Raw genomic sequence first — 19,425 nt, 5'->3', positions numbered from 1 at the left:
CTAATTCATTTAGACAATTAATCTTGAAGCAGACGTCTCTGAATTCACCGATGTCAATGACGGTCTTGAAATGTTAATGTAATAGCAAAGCCTCCATAGTTTTTCAATAGGATCTAATTAAGTTAAAAAAAAAATGTCCGGTTCTTGGAGGGTTAACAGGACACCGCGCCCCCGTGTGGCCGTGAGCGGCAGTTCGGCTTCATTCACCGTGTCACACCAACTCGCATTGTCTGGAGCGGAGAGTGGCGTGCCGAGCTCACTTGCTCCCAGCGCCGGCACAATGAGCAGCTGTCCGCCGCGCTCGGCATGGACCCGGACGGACTAGCCCGCCGGATCATCTGACCCACCCGTCCAGGAGCACTATGTCGCGCGGCACACGGGAGCAGAACTCGAACCCTGACGGGTTTCTGGTTCTCGGCACCAGTGAGCTCCGGGATCTGTTAGACGATGAAGACAAAATGCACCAGATTGTCCGGCTCAGCGCAAAGGTTATTATTATTATTATTATTATTATTATTATTATTATTATTATTATTATTATTATTATTATTATATGTTTCTATTTTAATTATGGGTTATACAGTCTTTTAGGAGCCATAGGTTTATTCCAGGCTAAAAAGAGAAGAAACGAAACACAACGTTTCGGCTGTGGAGCCTTCTTCGGGTTTTATACCACATGCGGGGAGCCTGACGTTTTAAATAATGTAATCCCACAGCATGATTCAATCACTCTCGTATCTCATGGATGTCCAGGTGTATCACGAAGTAGAACTAAACAGCTCAACATTTGAACCGTGCATGTTCAAATATGGTTTGTCAGCTGATCAGTGGTTTGCATGTCTCCTAGTCACACTTCGGATGTGTTTTATGAGCGTGTCCCAAAAACACAAGACTACATAATGGAACAGATGGAAAAACGCTGAAGCATTCGCAATATCTGAAAACGCAAATGCATTTATTTAACAAGTGTGAGAAAATTTCAGGAGTTTTCGAAAGTATTGAGCTCAAAGTCATTGTCCTCGTATTATTGGCACACAGCGGCTGACTAACGTAGCTACACCTTGCTGTGTGGATTAAGCAGAACCTTCACGGGCAGAGCGCTCCGAGCTCAAAAGGGTTTCAAAGGGTTAGCTGGCCGTCTGTGTAGATTTCACAACAGAAGTTGTGAGAAGACGACACGGGGCCGGTCGTTGATGGTGCGGTTTTCTTGCAAGAACTAGCAGGTGCAGTAATGGTGACCTGCAAAATGTGCAGAGGAAACGGCTGCAGCCTCGAATCGCACGGTGATGAGGAGGGTCAGACAGTGAGGGTTTCGGTTTTGCGCTGGACCGTGTGAAGTACTGTGCAGACTGTAATATTGTAACCGCCACAGCGCTGGTAGAATGCGTTCACTGTAGGTAAAACCGATTCTGTCGGGGTAGGAAGTATTACATTAATGCCAGGCGAGCGTGAGAAGAGTGTATTTCGGGGCCAATGTCAAGCTCCTGTGACCTCAGTCATTGGCCACCTTTGTTTCTAGCACGCTAGCACCAGGTCTGGACCAGGAAGCAGTGAAGTACCCGATCTTCAAGATATGTAGAACAATTCGGAAGTCTGTTTTATGTCTCACATGGAGGCCAACGCGAAAAATAAATACTCTTGACAAGGACATAGACATGCAATAGGGATTTTAATAATGTTACCTAACTGGACGCGATACCATCCCATCATTGGCACACACAGTATTTAAAGATGACTAAATGGAGACAGAATGTTTCTGGACCGAGGGAGGAAACCACAGGCAGAACATGCAGACTCCATAGAGAAAATCATTGTCCTTGTATTATTGTCCTCCTATTATCCACAGAGAAGACAGCCCAGACAGAGCCACACCCCTGTAGGTATTACCAAGCTCCTTTCACACAAGTTTTATTTAGTTTTACTGCACATTTTTGCTTTGTCAGTCTGTTTTAGCGGACGAAACAATATTCACAGAATGGCGCAGTCCTACAGTCTCTTTAGGCTCAGGTGCAGAAATTCCAAAACCCTAAAAGATCAGATTCGGTCCAGAGACATGTGGAATATCCAATCATTGCTCTCGCAGTCCAACAGCAGCCGTGCGGTGATGCTTGTGTGAGACCCAGTGCTCAGTTCTGAACGCTTAGTCTGGTTCAAAAACCGCTCACAGAAAGTCAATGGAGCTTTGTGTCCATGTCTCTTAGAAACATCCAGGCATTCTGCGTCGAATGAAGGTTATTACTGGTAATCAGCCTACAATTGTGCACAGATCAAGAATCCTCCAAGAGATGTCACAGGATGTGACTGTGGCACAATATGAGGGCTAGTGTGGTTTTCAGTTTTCAGGGGCGCCGCTGAAAGAGCTGTAATTCAGTCAGTTGTGCGAAGCATAGGTGTGAGTGACATATCCCTCTGTGAGAACTGTCGCCTTTAAAAATCACATTTAATTAACTTTTAATGTAATTCTCAGCACACAAAACAATGTGGTGGAAGCTGGAGAGACATAGACATTTGCTGGTTGAATAGGATGTAAGACTGGAAGCCTTTCAGATTGGGAGGATTCAGTTATAATCTTCTATTCTTTATTGCTGCGTATTTGTACGGCTGTCTAACACCTCTTCAGGGCTTGTCCTTTGAAATGCAGAGAAAGATTGATTCAGGACGCTAATCGATTTCTCTGGAATTATCTTTTCAATACAGATTAAAGGGGGAAAAAAAGTGGCCATTAACCACCGCAGAGGTTTGTCAGCTTCTTTGCGCAGTTCCTGTCTTCACACATTTCACACTTCCCATGAAAACGAATTGTCCAGGAGGCCGATCTGCTAGGGTTCCGAGCGGAGAGACTGAGAATGAATTTACAGCCATTCCTGCAATGCAAAGCAGCCTCTTCAAAGCACAGTTGTCTTTTCTTCAAGGGTTAGAAATATGCTCAAGTGTTTGTTTTACACAGGATGTTCAAGATGTTTGTCCAGGGCTGTCAAACAGTATCAACTCTGGTTTATGAAGGGCTTTTCATTGCAATCAAAGATCAAAATCCCCGAGAGGGGTTTGTAAAAAAAACCTTTTGGGTAAACAATAGCAGGAACAGCTGGGAGAGGGAATGGGTCAGGAAATGGACATTTTGTAATTCAGGCTGGGGGAATGTAAGCAATTCAGAATTTATAAATCTGTTTGGCTCATGGCCCTGGAATATTTGAGGTCCCTGTTCTTTTTTAAAATGTGTCTTTAATATTTAAAAATGCAACACTAAGATGAACTCTTATATAGTAATGTCAATTGCTCTTAAGACATTTTAAGCACATTTTGGAAAACCAATGATGTGATAATTATCAGCGGTCAATGGTTTGTTCCAGGCTAATTAAAACACAGAGAAGTGGTTTGAAGTCCATCCTCTGATCCATGTGCAACTTTGCCACAGCTAGTCTATGGTATTTTTGCAGTTTTGCAGTGGTTATACCATGGTCATACTGTTTAATGAATTAAGAACATAAAACAGCTACAGTTTGGTAGTTAGTAGCTAATTGGTCTAAAGAACTCATCCATGTGTTTTTTAAGAGACTTCAACCAAATAGCTGGGTAGCCTGTTCAACACCCCCACAACTCTTTGAGAGCAGAAGTCAGTTCTTTACCCAGTTTTAAATGCACTTCCATGTAATCCCACTTGAGTCTCCTGGTTCGTGTTTCGCTGTGCATTCTCAAGAAATTCACTGGGGTGACTGTGGATGCCTTTAGGTGTTTTGAATACTTGAGTCATGTCCTCTTGAAATCCTCTCTGTTCAAAGCAAAAATATTAATTTCCTTCTGTCTGTCAGTGTAGGACATTTCCTGAAACCTCATAGTGTATCTGGTTCCTCTTCTCCAGACACACTCCAGGGCAATACTATCTTTTTTTGGAACACGGTGACCAAAATTGTTCACAGGATTCTAAACGAAGCTTTGCAAGCATATTATACCATTTTTAACATAAAATCCCTTGATAAAAATTATGTGCTTTTAACTATATATCTTATTATTTTGATTGCTTTTATCACTGTTTTCTAAAATTTACATTTCTTTTGCTGCGGTTTCTTATACCAATAAATCTGTATAAAGAAGGTGACTGACATCCAAGGGCTATTGCCAATGATAATAATTATAATGATAAAACACAAGAGGTAATGAAAACATTTATTTTGTTTCTTCACCAACGGGTGGAAATCCAATTGCTGTCAGTGCACACTATGGATACAGGCTGAGATATTATTTTCTTCTGAAGTCGATTTTGTTGTTAATCGAGTTATTTTGGCATCTAAAGACATCATTTCGGAAGGGATAACCTTCCAAAGCCAGCAGCCTGGAACATCAGTGTTGTGTTTTCATGCTGTGCATCAACAGCTATGCAGAGTCGTTCTTGCCAAGTTCTTGAGTCTCACACAGTATTGCAGTAATTCAGAAATCTCCCTGACACTGAGCCTGGGAGGCAGAAAAAATCTGGATTGCCGCTGAATTCCGTTATAGCAGAGAAGATGCTGTGGGATTTTTGACAATTACATACAAAGTCAACATTTGATTCTGTGGTTTTGTGTGACGTTGGAATGGCGCTAAAGCTTGCCATTAAGCATTTTTGGAAGCCTCTCTCTTCTTTGACCACAACTTTTTAACCAACGCATTAAAAATGTCTCAGAAGAAAAGATCTTCTTTTCATCTGGAGTACATGGCAAAGCTGAGAGAAGCCCGACAGAAACTCTTACTCATTGACTCGGGTTTCTCTCCACTGCTGAGCTGCAGTTTGTGGCTTGCGGACTGTCTGTTTTATTATCACTGGTTTGTCCGTCTTCTTTTTGCATTATGTTCGACCAAGGAGGATTCCTAATGCCGATTTCACCTCTCTTGATGTCATACTCTGGGAAGTTTTGTTAGCCATGGCTAGAATTAGGCTTTTGCAGAAAACTACTTTTTAAAATGCATATTTTAAGTGAGCATCTTAATTGATCGCTCTAATATTGTTTACATCGTGTTCATTTAATTGCCTTGCTTGGTTCAGTGCAACCATCTTTAATTTTTGCTGTGAAACAAGTCCTCCGTGATCAAAATGGATAACAGAGCAGAGGCGTATTGCAGTTTCTGCAGCTCTGTGTCAACCTCTCCTGCGAGACTCCTACTTTTTTCTAATGATGTTACTCAGAGATACAGCAGCCATGGCAAAGTTAGTCAGACTTGAGCCCATAACCTTCTGAGAATGAGTCCTGAGCCCTAATCAGCGCTCCACACAAGGCGAGTGCATGTGTGATACGTAGATAGGACAGGGTGGATAACTACACTGGCTCTTGTGCTCTCTGACAACCATAACAACAAACAGGCTGTGATGTGGAGCCAGAGTCTGCAGACCTGCCACGTTAGTCCTTTTTTGTTCAATTTCTCTTTTTCCCCTTCCTGCTCATTCTAACTGCCGGGCCCTTAACACTTCGGTGGTCCCCTTTGATCACTGAAGAATGTCAAAAGGAAGTAAAAAGGAAATATTAAAAGAACCGTGCATATTTTTATAAAGAAGCTAACCACAGACGCAAGTTAGAAACTCTTAAAAACGTTTTCAAAAGTCTCCGTTCCTCACAGTAGATGGCAGATCCCTCCAGAAATTTGGATGAAATTGTAAGGAATACTAAAATGAAGTTAAAGAAGCAGTGTGTTTTAAATGCATCCTTCTGGCATTTCTGATTTCATGCTCGTAAAGGCCTGTTATAAGCTCTCCATAATTCTCTGCTCTCATTTTATACTTAGATTCCTGTTTACCGTAGTAACTAGCTCCTCTTGATAGCAGTGTTCTGATGTTTTATGTAACTATGTTGTAAAACATATGAATACTTGGGCTGGTATAGTTTCAGTAGCTCAGCCACATCGTAATTAAAGTGTTGCAATGACAAACATTTTAAACAAGATATACAAAATAAATTAAAAAAATATTCCTGAGAGGACAAGCTGACAGGACCCCCTCTTTCTTCACAAGGAAAGAGTCAGGGAGCTGCTGCAAGAGTGAATATGAGGTGGAGAGAGGAGTGTGAGAAAGTAGCACAGGGGGGAGGGGCTCAGCAGGAGAGGTATTTATGTGTGGGAGAGAGGAAGTGGGTGAGATAAGAATTTGCCCTCCTCCCAAACTTGACCACTAATGCCAAGGCATTTGTAGCTCTGTGCTATATAAAAAGAGTGGTGGCATATAAGATTTGTAATTAAAAGGTGACAGTCAATCCAGGTTTGCTGAGCTTTAGACATGAAATCTCGATAATTTAGTTTTCAAATTTCTTTGGTTAGAGATTTATTATTGTCCTTGACTTTTTATTCACCTAAAAGAAAAAAAAATCAGCATCAGGGAAAAGACACAATAAAATAAAAACAATTCCGGAAGTGTTTCCATCAGATAATCCTATAAACCTATTTAAAATTCAATTGAGATTCCCAATGCCCACATTTGCATTGCCCACAAACTGTTAAATAATAAGAAATAAAATTCTTTGTCAACCGTCCTTATTTTTTGTGTTTTCAAATATAAACGTTTTCAGCCTTTGTGTGCATTGTGTGCAAGTGTCAGAACATTTAAAGTTAAGTTAGGTGTATTGTCCTTTGAAACTCAGTTGAAGCTTCTATTTCAGTCTGAGGTGACACTTATTCACACCAATGACTCTGTATAGACAAGGTTCCCCATGGAAAGGAGTTTTAGAAAAGGTTTACATGACAAAAAACAGCCTTTTCACACAAAACTGGCCTCTCTCAGCATCGCACTGCGTCCAGTTTCAGGAGCTGCAGGTGGACAGAGAGACCATGCTGACTACCAACCGCAGCTTGGCTGAGGAGAGCCTGTCCCGCCAGCCAGGACTTCAGAACGGCAAACTACAGCTGGCAGACAAGTACCGGAAACTGGAGCACTTGGCCACAGTGTGCCAGGAGAAGCAGAGACGTCTGGGTGAGTCCTGGCTTTTCCACTACTGTTATTTCATCATGTAGACATGCTTTGTTGATAAAAAAGCCCAAAACATCACGCTCACAGCTTGGTATACATCAGACGATAAGAAAGGGTGATTGCAACCAGCTCAGTCATCTGGCTCATCTTGCTGATTGAGTCGTGGAGTAGCTGAGTGAATTTGTCCTGTCACTTCTTGAGGGCGTCCAGAGTTTCCACCACTTGCCTGAGAAGCCTGTTCCAGACATCCACATCTTTGTGTAAAGATGTGTTTCCTGTCTCCTCTCCAGAATGAATTCCTTTCTAGGTTCTAGGCCATTTCTGGCTTCATATCCTGGGTTTTTTGGCTGCATAGTCTTCTCTTCTTCCAGGCATGTGCTGAGGGGTGCAGCTTAAAGCTTGAAAAACAGCTGGCTCTTTTATGTATAGAAGGCAAGAGTATAAAAGACTGTAGAAGCCAAGTAGATATTTTAAAGAAAGAAATTAGATTATTTATGTAATTCTGGAAAATGATCGTTCAGACTTTGTTCTGAATGTCTCTGAACTTTTTATTCTTAGTCACACTTTCTGAAGAACAAGTCATCTTTGGTGAGCACTATTCCACAGTCTCAAAGGGCTGAATAAGGGAACGCTGGAATTAGAATTTGTTTCTTTGTAACAAAGTTTTCTATTCAAAGCTGCAAACAGTGACTCCCAGACTGCCTTCCGTTTACATTGTGGTTTACGAAAAGCACATGTGGTGCCATTTTCCCACAATGGCAATGTCCAGAAACTTTCTCAGCAGCAGACATGTTGCTTTTGAAAAAATAACGGGGGTATATGTGATTTTCTGGATTTCCATGTTATCATTTTTATTTGGAAAACCTAGGATTGTGTTTATAATCGGCTTGTTTTGCTGTGGCCTGGGCCTGTCCACGCAGTGAACACCTGCAGAAAGTAGAAAAGTAAAGTTTGGTAGAAAAGTAAACTTAATGGATAGCTATGAATCTAAAATTGTAATTGACCTGATTGATTAACTGTGGGTCAGGAAGAGTATATATGCATTCCACGCAGTAGAAATAGTTTGGCTCACTGCTTGGCAAGATCAAGCTATTTCGACCCAGAGTCAGAATAAAATCATTTAGCTGTTTTTGATGCGAAAAATCCTTCAATCCTTTTTTTTTCCCAATGGAGACCTGATCCTGCCACTCATAAAGATCCTCTTCTAGTGGAGGATCAATAAATGAATGAGATGCAAACAAAAATTTAAACCAGCTTACGGCTTCCCTAAAAATGCAGCTTTAACCTGCCCAACAAAAGAAGACTGGGGTAAGAGAGCAGGCTGACTTGAGACTGAGAGATCAGGCTGTAGGTGACACAGCCCAGCCCTGCGCTTTGCAGGGATGAGTGTGTCTCTGCAGCTGGGACCTACAGTACGTGCTGCTCTTTCTATGGATAAAGCAGATGTTCGCTGATGGAAAGTGGGAGGACTATCGGCCATCCTGTCAAACAGCACAGGCACCCCGCTGCACTGTCAGACAGGATGGGCGTGAGTTCCTTCCTCGCCGCACATCTGATTCTCATTTTAGAAAAAGGTGGGAAACAAGTATTGGGAAAAACAGAACCCCCTTCCGCACGCCTCTCGGCTCTGGGAATCGGGAAGGCGCAGTGCTGGCGGTACATACCCTGGCCCCGCTCAGCGAGGTGTTGTGCAATTCCTTTTGCTGTGAGTGTGCAGGCACGTTCAGGCAGAGTCCTGCCAGCGCCCCGCTGCAGGGAGGTCCTTACGGTGTCCTGTCCACTCATCGTACCCCATCCCCACACCCGCAGCCTGCGCCAGACTGCAAGTGGACCCGGACACCTAGCTGCGTCACCGTCCCGTCTGCCAGTGTTATCTCCTCGGTCAGCCGTCGAATAGATTCTGAATGAACTTGCTGTATGTAGATGATTTAAAAATGTAGAGAGTGGTGCAAAACAAATATTAATTACTCCACATTATCTCGTAATTCGCTGTTATATGGTTTATATATTTTTTAAATTGTTGAACCTTACCGTGTAAGTCAGGTTTGCTTCAGGATAATAACGCAAAGCCTAGAGTCCTGTAATCATCCTTTGCTTGTGAGCAAAGTCTTTCAACTTTATTTTTCCACGGACATGAAAAGCATCACAGGGCAGCATGATGGCACAGTTGTTAGCATTGCTGCCACACAGCTCTGAGGCCGTGGGATCAATTCTGTATCTGGGATGCTATCTGCGTCAAGTATGTGTGTTCTACCTGTGTTCACGTGGGTTTCCTCTGGGTGCTGTTGTTTCCTCCCACAGTCTAAAGACATATTGGTAGATTAATTGGCTTCTGGTGTGAGTGTGTTCGTATCTGTGTCCCCTGTGATGGACTGTTGTCCCATCCAGGGTGTATCCTGCCTGCACCTGTTGCTTGCCAGGATAGACTCCGGCTACCCCACGACCCTGCGTTGCATAAAATAGTTATAAAGTGGATGGATGACAATAATCACACTGCACTATTATAAACAAGACAAGAGGAATCTTTACACTTTGGTCAAAAAGTAATGGACTGGAGCTTTTGAAGAATGCCAAAGCATAAAAGATCAATTCCCAGTTCAGTTTTTAATGTACAGGCAGAGTTTAAAAAATAATAATTCGCAGCACACTGTTCTCTTCTGGAGCCTTTTATCTAGATGAGTGTCTTCATGGCGATTTGTTCCAGGGTATAAATAAAAACAACAGAGGAAGCTGATCCAAAAGAAAAGCCCCTCGGTCGAAGCTGTGGACAAATATCTTGCAGCCTTTCATCTGCACGGCCCCTCTCTGGAGAGCCCTGAGAAAGTGTGGACAGGCCGTCCTCCCACGCGGGCTTGAGCAACCTGGACAGCTGCGGGCTGACAGGAAACAGGACCCCCTGCCGAGAGAGAAACCCTTCCTGCCTGCGGAGCAGGCGAGCCGTGAGCCCCGTTTATGTCACCATCTGGAGCCACAACAATGACAGGGTGGTGGGTGGGGAGATTTGGCCACACGAAGAACGAAACAAAAAAAAAATGTATTTGCTGGCCTTTCTTTGAAATGAAAAAGAATTGCTGGCATTTGTTTTCAATTACTGCTGACTGACTTGTAGCCAAGACGGGGCTTGTGTGTGAATTTGACTGGTCTGGAACAGTTCTCACTGCATTTCCTCTTACGCTGGTGAAAAGGGTGTTGGGGGGTAGGTATCTGTGTTTGAACACGGGCCTCCAGACTAGACTTTCCAACACAAACATGCATCAAACATCTGGCTCTAATGTTCTTCATGACCCAGATTTGCACATTATTGGCCTAGTTAGAACAATTTGTAGCATTCTCCTGTTCTTAAGGTGTTGGTATTTAATTTCTGTGAAACCTAATTGCAGCAGAATCTTCCAGGATCATTACAGATAGCACCCCAAGTCCAGAATTGAACCCAGTGGCCCAGCACTGCATTGCAGCAATGCTAACCACTGCGCCACAGTGCTACTAAATTTTAAGTTGTTTGTTGATTTCTTTCCTTCACTGCTTTGACATCTGTGCAACAATAGTGAAATAAGAAACTGTTGTCATTTGAGTTATTGGGAGTCGCTTTGTTAATAATTAAGATACAACACAAATATGACTCAACATTTTTAGGTGACCCTGTCCGGGAGTCTATGTATACAGCAGTTCAGAGACAGTGCTATACAGATAATTTAATGTACACAGCATTTCAAGGAACAATTACTACTTGCTAATTAGAGACATCATGCTTGCGGCGTGTGAGATGTCCTGACAAGTGCAACTGATTACAACTACTTCTATTTTTAAGAGGTGTCGATGTACATTCCTTGTCAGCTGCTGCAGTAAAATCTGAAGGAAACCGTGAGCAAAAAAAAAATCATGAGAATAGAGTGATCATAGAGGGGCACCTTCAATCATTATGAATTCAAGTTTGCACAGCATTCACATACTGTACATATCTGATATTTGAGGATTTTTTACTCAGATGTAGATGAAGATGCAGGTTTTTGGAGATGCAGGTATTTTGCAAAGGGCTGTGTAGTTTGCTCACTAAAGCAAATGAAACGCTTGTGCAGAAATAAGGGGATGAAGAAATGATGTTCACGCTCTGAATGGGTTAAAAACTGGAATGTGGGAATACTGTTTATGAACATGCTTATATTTACAGCAGTGCATTGACAATGCATGAAACAAGCAACGTGTACAGGTTTAATAATAGGTAGAAGAGGAAGAATGCTAGTAAAAAGTGTAATATGCAGTAGTTAGTAGTTAGAGTAGACAGGGCCACGCTGAGACAAGTTCAGTGCTTCTCTCAGTGTGGGTCTCAAGGTGTTTGCAGTTGTCCCCCAGTGCCTCAGTAGTGTGTGGTTTTGCACTTGTTGCAGACTGTGCTCATGTATCCTCCGTTAACCTGACTTCATCTGCGGGAATGCCGCTCAGTGCCTTTACCACATCCTGTTGCACCTCATATTCTCTTGGTTTGTTAGATCTAATCCAGCATGATATTGTGCATCAGAACTCTACTGATGAAGCAACATCTGTTCTACACTGACACACTAATGACTGGTGCAACACCTGCCCTGTGCTTCACGTGGAATTGGGTCAAAGTGCATTGTCTTACTGTTTTATGCTATAAATGGAAAGTCTGTTAGTCAAGCATGAACCAGCATTTGGCTCTTTGTCTAGCAGACGCCTTTGACCAACAAAGAAACCTAATTCATGACCTAGAAGTCAGTCTTTATCTGGGAAGACATGTTTGGTTTTTAGCACTGTCAGTGTTTTATGAATGTACAAATGCACCTCTTTAGCCACCTTCTAAAACAGATTCTGAAAGGGGCTGTGATATTTGTTCATGCTGCTCTATAATATGATGATATTTAATAGAGGAACAAACACACTGCAAATAATATGTATGTATAAACAGAAAATTGTAAATATTTAAATTAGAAACACAATTTAAATAACCTAGCATCTAAACCTCTTTACCAGACATTGACCACAGAAATTCATCTTGTTTTCTGCGAAACTTCTCACTTCATTTTATTTTTTTTTTTAAATCTATAAAAAGGTCTGTTCTCTGTTCTCAATCTGTTTGCACTTAACTTAAGTTCTTTGATACTGGTCTGTGGGTTGAGTTTGAAGTGCTGGTTTTGGTATTGATATTGACTTCCTCACCTCCTGTGGGGATTTTCAGACCTCAGTCACATCTCCTCCATGTCCTTCTCCCAAACTAAAGTGATGCTTCAAGAAGGGTTGTAAAAAAAAAGAGAAAAATTGTCAGGAATGGAAAAACAAAACACATGCGGTATGAAAGCCATTTTTCTTCCTCAAATCCAAAGTATTTAGCCAAGTTTGAGCTGAGGACATTGTTTTCATCCACTCAGCACTCGTGACATTTCCACGCAGTACCTGCTACCTCCTGTCATCTCTGTGAAATCCCCAGACAGAGAAACACCGTTGAACACTGTCAGCTGAGAAACACTGAGAAACAGTGTCTGACAGTAGCTTATTGTCAGCTACTTTTAAGTTGATTCTCTGGCTGGCATTTGCCATGTATTGTTAGACCAGAGAGATCATGTGAGATAATTCCACAAAATATTTTTTTAGCAAAACCATTTGAACAGGGTTCAGAGGTGTATCTTATTTTGCCTGCATTTCCCATGTTATTCCAAATAAACAGGCCCAGGTGTGAGATGTTGTGTCCCTTGTAGGCATTGTTCGGTTTGCTTACTTTTCCCACTACCTGCCTTCACACTTTGCTCTGCCACCATTGTGAAATGCTGTGAGCTACTTAGTGGTGGAAACCTCTATGCAGATTGTAGATGGTGACAAGGAACAGATAGAAATTAAGAAAGGACGAGGAAAGACAACGTGTTTCTGCTTTGGTGCCTTCTTCAGATGTGTGTGAAGTGTGTGTTGTCTCTGACAGACGAGCAATGTGGTGCCATTTTTTTTTTGACTTCCTGCACTGTGCTGTCAGTCAATTAGCCACTGTGTCGGTCTGTTAATCAGAGAAGCTTCTCTCAGGGCAACCACTAAATAACCCTGTCCAGCCCCGTAGACAAGCAACCAAAAAACCACAAGCACACCTGATAGGAGCTAGGCAGAGCGAAGACTGGTTTGAGCAGATTTCTCTTTTTGGTTACGCACACCATCTGTTTTGAGTTTGTGAACTGAAAGGCTGTAGAGCAATACTGATCACAGTCAGGCCTTCGTTGGCAATGCTATACTGCAGTCATGGTAACAAACCACAAAGCCCACCCTTCCCCCACCACAAACAATAAGCATAGTCAAGAAATATGTTGCTTTCTGGCTCTGAACTATGGTTACAGCTATTTTTTTTTCATACCGTCTGGAAATCAAGTTAGTCCATTTGGTTGTGTGGCATGTGTTAATACAGCAAACAGCTTCCTTGTGCCACTTACAGAAATTGCGCGGAGCCTCATAAATTTGTGTGGCGTTGCTCTGTGCCTTGTGAGCTCTGATGCAGAAAGCGCCAGGATACCCTTTCATTCCTGGAAACTAGTGCCCCAGCCCACTGCGCCACTGATTCCCCAGGGTGCTCTCTTGCTGGTGTCTGTGGCTCCTGAGCTCCTGAATTATTTCTTTCCCAAATGTAGGTCACTTGCTGTTGTCCCCAAAGTGTTTTGTGTTTTTGCCGCCTGTCTCCTCCCATTATTCTCCAAATGCCTGGGTTTTGGCTCACTTGTGGGGCACACCCTTTTTATTAAGATTCAAGGGGCAGGGATTAGAAAGACAGGTGGTGATACCGGTACCTGTTTTGTCAAAGGGGCTGAGCTGGTGGTTTTCATTTGGTGCATGGAAAGGTGAGGCAAAATGGCATTCAGCCACAGCTATGTAAAATAGGTATGAGAGACTTAAGAAGATTTGCAAGCATTTCTTGTAAGTGTAGTGCTTTCTACAGGTGAGGAGAGAAGATAATAGCTTTAAATCAAGCAGAACATTTGTGAATGTGAGTGATAAGGGGAGTGAATAAGACTGAAACGGATGGAGTTTGTGGTTTATTTAACTCTAAAAATGAAAAGAGACTAGAACAAGGTGGCAATTATGACGTGTGATTGACTTGAAGTATTTACAGTGGTATTGGGGCTTCTGCAGTGACTTGGTGTCCACTATTTTGGCTCTGTAGGCTTTGTGTTTGAGAAGCACAACTGCCTTTATTGCAGCTGCAGTGGTGTCACTGTCAAAGTGTTTCCCTGTTGTAAATGAACAGAGGCCTTTAATGAAATGCTGCCCTCCAGCCAGCCTCAGACACACACAGGGTCACTGATTAGCTTAATGACACATGTTTCCATAGCTACAAGGGTGCGACTCTTAAAGGGACAAAGCCATTTTTTTCCAGATGGATTAAGCTGATAGAAACTGACTGCTCTCCATCCTTCCCTCAGGCTCACTAATGACACTGTAGACACTTTATGTAGCACAAAGAGAGGGCATTTGCATTGGGAAATGTCCCTATTTTTCATCTCCATCCATCCATGATCAGAAAGCGGTTTGTGCTGGAGAGAGTCATGGTGGCCTGGAGCCTAGCCCAGACTGCTCTGTCCGTGGACAGTGTGCTAGGCCATCGCAGGGTCATCGAGGAAGGGACAGTTTAGGACAGCCAATCAAACCTAGACAGCATTTGCCTTTGGAAGGTGGAAGGGAACCAGAGCATCTGTGGAAAATCCCCACAAATACAGAGAGAACATCCAGCATTCACACAGAAGGCACCCCAGTTCGGAGTCCACCCAGGACTGAAGAGCTCTGAAACTGTTGTACCAGCAATGGTTCATTGTGGAACTACCTCGTATCAATTTTGCCCTCCACGAATGGCTGTTTTTCTATAGAAAAAACAACTTTTAAGATTCTCTCTTTAGATCTTTTTCTTCTTTTACATCTGTATGTGTTGAGAGTAATGTCTTCAGGTTTACAGAGTTAGAGAAAATAAGGGAAAATAATAAGGAGCCAAATGCTCTAAGAGATATATCCGTTTATTATAATTATGTAGTATACGGTGTATGCAATACTATACTGGCCTGATATTGCCTGCAGACTTGCTAAAATCGTAATTCCATGTATTTTCTCTTTCAAATTTCATAGCTCACTGGCCTCTGATCGGATAATGATTAATTGCATTCCACAGTATCAGATTTAATTTTTTTTAAGCTTTGCTGTTTTCTTTGCTTCCAGAGGCCTACATACAGAAGCGGAGCCCCCAGGTGGCCCGGACTCTTCTGCAGGAAGAGGTGTCCCGAGCTGAGGAGGAATCTGAGGTGAGTGTGTGGTCCGGGAGGCCTCTTTTGGCCTCCTGTTCAAACTTGCTCCAGAGGTGAAACCCCCTTGATAAACAAACTATGTTGAGCTTGCACGGGCTCTGCCAGACCACTTGGACACTTCAACACTTTTAAACTACTTTCATGTTGCCACTTGAGAGGAGCTTTGGCACAGTAACACATATCCAGCATTGTCTTATAAACCAAATGTCAGGAACATAACTAGTGAAGTTGTGTCAACATTTGCCTGGCATTATTACATTTAGGGTATAATCTGCAACATATGTTATTTATTTTTACAAATGTAGATGCAAAACCATGTTTCAGTTATAAAACAGCACAAGCCCAAGGCTGACATCCAGCAAATAACAACAGCCAAGCATTTCCACTGAGTGCCAGCATGGGCTGTCACAAGAAGCTTTCTGACACATCATTATCTTTCTCTCTCTGACCTTTCATTACAGGTTGTACTTTTACACCCTGCATTAAAAAAAAACCCCAACAAAAACACGAAATGCAAACTACGAATAAGAAAATTGCTGCACGAGTTAAATATTCTTGTTAGCTTTCTTGTTAGCTTATTTCCCCTTTTTCCACACATATGTAATGGATTTAACTGATTGAAGTGATTAAATTAAAGTTAATTGGTGTAAATTCCATCAAAGAGTGTAAATCTAATAGTCAAGAGTAATTTTAAAATTTCTGAACAATCGTTTGACACTTGGTTTTGGTGTTGGGTTATATTCAAGTAAGAATGCTTTACTCCCCTGTGGTTCCAAGTTGGCTCCAGGTTTCTGCAAACCTTACCAGGAGCAATCAGCTTTCAGAAATGGATGGATGGATATCAGGCTGACATCTGAGATATGGTGGGGCTGAGCTGGAAAGCACTGATTATAAAGCCAGGTGGTCCATGTCTAATACAGAGTGTTAATTTATGGCTTTTAAACATCTGAGCAGTGCAGTACTCATTGTGCACTGAGGCGCAACACAGCACAGAAGAGAATGCTATAAGTCATGTGCTCTCTCCCATAATGGGGCCCTAGACTAGATCTATTTCTAAGTCCCACTCAGCTGGGAGAATCTATGGATCATCTTTTTTTGTATGTGGAGGTAAATCACTGATTAACTGATTTGAATTCTTATTGCTTAATTTGCCAGGTTTTTCTTCATGGCTTTAGAGAAACTGCCTTATCAAAGGCATATCCTGCCTATAATTGCATTGCACTTTGTCGTTTAAATGATAAATATTTGTATAATTTAGTAAATTAAAAGTCAATACCTGCAAGGCGTCTTTGCTTTTCCTTCCTGGAGATCAACTTTTAAATCAGTGGTAAGGATCATACACTTTGTTCCTGTGTTGTATATTTTCATCTTTAGTTGATGCCCTGTTTCAGAGTGTTCTTAGATCATGAGTGCAATCTTTAACTTGATCTCTTAATGTCTTTTTATTTTTTTGTGTTTGTTTCCACAGGACCTTCTAGAGAAGTTCATGGAAGGCAGCCTGCCCCTTGAAGGGTTTCTGGATTCTTTCCAAAGCATCCGGAAGATCTGCCACATCCGCCGTGCTCAGGCTGAGAAAATCCAGGAGCTGCTGAAACCCAACCAGAATCTCAGGAAACCCAAAAACTCTGGAGAAGAGAAAAAAACAGCCCAGCAGGAGCCCCCTTCCAATGGGTTTTCTGCTCAGGGGCCACCCCGAGTTTTCCAACTGCGTTACGGCCTCACCCCGGCCATATTGCTGCCCCATTTCCCGCTCCCCTCCACCTCAGCCATAGCCCATGCTGCAAGCCTACCTCCTCTGGACTCTCAGCCAGGCCAGACCCAGGCTTTGGGGCCTAGTGCTCCCCATTCTATCCCTGGCCAGCCAGTGGGCCTGAGAGTGATTGGACAGCTTCCTGGGTGGCCTGCCAGGCCTGTGCGTTTGCAACAGATCTGTCGGCAACACAACCACCACCAGCCAGAGCCCCCATACCGATAATGTTTTAGCAACCCCACTCTGGACTTACAGTATACTGCCATAGTCGCCACATTGAGACTCGCAGGTTTATAACAGACACTTTCAGGAGCTTGAAGGATTCCTGTTATCGGCAAGGTTTTGACAGAAAAGGTTTTTTCCGAACTTTTATATTCTTCCACAGCTGGCACTAATGAAGTTAATAAATTAAGTTGAATTTCATTAAATTGTTCATAAAGGGTTTTTGTTGAAAGTGAAAACAAGATCTAACATTTGAAATAATGTGCTTATGTGTATTTGATTTACCCATAATCATTTTTCCAACAAATTCTAGCCAATTAATCACCTGGTAGTCTAAAACCTAGGGTTTCAATGATACATTTGTCCCAATAGCATATGAAGAAACACAAAAAGGTGTAAACTCATATGGAAGCCATAGAAGTGGTTTACCTATAGGTATAAAATTCACCACTGAACTGTGAAGAATGAAAACTAGACATCATTCATCTATTTATTCCTATATTCTTTGAATGACGCTATGACCTTTTGACTTGAAAAGTACTTCATCAAGCCCTTGTGTGTGCCACAGATAGTATAACTAATAGTCTTTCATATTAGGCGGGGGCTGTATTTTGTCAGAAGCGTGTGATTGTGTCTTGGTGTGATTTGAGAAGAGCTTTGGTTTGGAAGCGTCAGGATTTTGTTTTGGTTGCAATTAGAAGTGAACTCTAACAACTGGTATGTATGTCTTCATTGGATCAGAAGATAACAAGCTACATGTCTTAATGTATATTCTAGACAAGTTAACTAGCGTTTGCACACAATGCACTGCCTTGATGTAATTTTTTGAGCCTGTATCACCTCCTGGCTTGGCAAAGCTACTCAGTCCATTCTGGATTTCAATTCTATTTCACACAATCAGTCTTTTTCATGTCTGGACCATTTCAATGCTTCTGTTAAATTTGGCAAAGCCTTTTCAGATCTTTCCATTCTGCCCTATTTCACTTTCTGAGGATTTATCAGGTTCCACAGCATAGACATAATATAGCAAAGACTCCCAAGCTGTGTTCACAAGTACCCTTTGCAATAATGAATGAAGAAAAAAATGTTTTCTACCCACAATCAAGAACAGGTGCCCGTGGAATCTTTGACATTTGCTAATCAAATAAAGGCACTGCAAGCTGTCTACACATAGTAATTGTGTTGGTTTGCAGTGCTGTCTGTGTGCAGATGCACAATGCTCTTAAGAGAAGTCTCTTGTGAGAAGAAATATGTAGTCACTCCTGTGGTTTATGCTCCTGATGAAGACTGCATAAGGAAAGTAATGAGAAACCACAAATCGTCTAAATTTCAATAAGATATTAAATATGAAAAGGGGAAAATGTGAGCTACAGAACTGGGAATTCAAAATGTGATGTGCATCCTACTGTACATCTTGTACAGTGGGTTGTTGAAGTATTTATAATATATAAAATGTTGTGGTGGTGGAGTGGTGCAGTGGTTGGGATTGCTGCCTCGCAGTTCTGGGGCCCTGGGGTGCTGTCTGTGTGGAGTCTGCATGTTCTCCTCGTGAGCCAATGGGTTTCCTCCAGGTGCTCCGGTTCCCTTCCACAGTCCAAAGACATGCGGGTGGGTTAATTGGCTTCTGAGAAAATTGAAAGGTGTGTCTGTGTCTTTGTGTGCCCTACGATGGTCTGGTGTCCCGTCCAGGGTGGACCCTGCCTCAGGGGTAGGCTGCCCTCTGACCCTGTGTTGGATGAAGGAGTTAGGAAATGGATGGACAGAAGGATGTAACAGTCACTATAGTCTGGCATCCTTTGTGCTGTAAGTCTCACATGCTCATCTTCAGCACTGTATAGCTACGTCTCTTTATTCCTCCTTAATGCCTCTCATACCACGCTGTGGCCACAGACCGATAATATATGGAGGGAGAACTGAATTAGAATGAATAATACTGATACCTAATAAAAATGATTAAATAGCTAGGTCTGTTGATGCAAAACATGCTAATTCACTCAATGTGTTGTGGCTCAAGTATAAAATTAATAGTTATTTTGGATCTCTGTGTTCATTTCTTTGTTCAACACAGAAACATACTTGAGAGCGATTCAAAGAAACTTTGTTGAAGAAACAGCATTGTTGTGTAGGGTTTCAAATCGCATCAATCTGTGATTTTCATTTTTGTGGCTAAAGTTGTTCTTGCAATAGTGCGGGTTCAGTTTAAAAACATTTGTATTTAATAAATGAGACACTTTTTCCAGTACTGA

General features: G+C 42.2%; 1 protein-coding gene across 2 annotated transcripts; it reads left to right on the top strand.

Moving 5' to 3' along the window:
- The first annotated feature begins 165 nt into the window (after window positions 1-165).
- On the top strand, window positions 166-19,425 carry vps37d (VPS37D subunit of ESCRT-I). 2 transcript variants are annotated; one of them, XM_015367268.2, is made up of 4 exons: window positions 166-488; window positions 6,766-6,931; window positions 15,122-15,204; window positions 16,676-19,425. In XM_015367268.2, the coding sequence occupies exons 1-4, from the start codon at window positions 363-365 to the stop codon at window positions 17,180-17,182; spliced, it is 882 nt and encodes a 293-aa protein (XP_015222754.1). In that variant the 5' UTR covers window positions 166-362; the 3' UTR covers window positions 17,183-19,425. The 2 variants fall into 2 exon arrangements, with proteins under 2 accessions (XP_015222754.1, XP_006641034.1); XM_006640971.3 differs by having other exon boundaries at window positions 171-488; window positions 6,760-6,931.

Source organism: Lepisosteus oculatus, chromosome 26 (assembly GCF_040954835.1).
Source record: "Lepisosteus oculatus isolate fLepOcu1 chromosome 26, fLepOcu1.hap2, whole genome shotgun sequence".
NCBI lineage: Eukaryota > Metazoa > Chordata > Actinopteri > Semionotiformes > Lepisosteidae > Lepisosteus > Lepisosteus oculatus.
The sequence above is the reverse complement of the archived record's forward strand: the minus strand, read 5'-3'. Positions and strand labels throughout refer to the sequence as shown.

Coding starts and splice junctions, on each gene's coding strand:
- vps37d (XM_006640971.3), top strand. CDS start 363: ATGTCGCGCGGCACACGGGAGCAGAACTCGAACCCTGACGGGTTTCTG. Junction 489..6,759: donor TTGTCCGGCTCAGCGCAAAG/GTTATTATTATT, acceptor CACTGCGTCCAG/TTTCAGGAGCTGCAGGTGGA. Junction 6,932..15,121: donor GGAGAAGCAGAGACGTCTGG/GTGAGTCCTGGC, acceptor CTTTGCTTCCAG/AGGCCTACATACAGAAGCGG.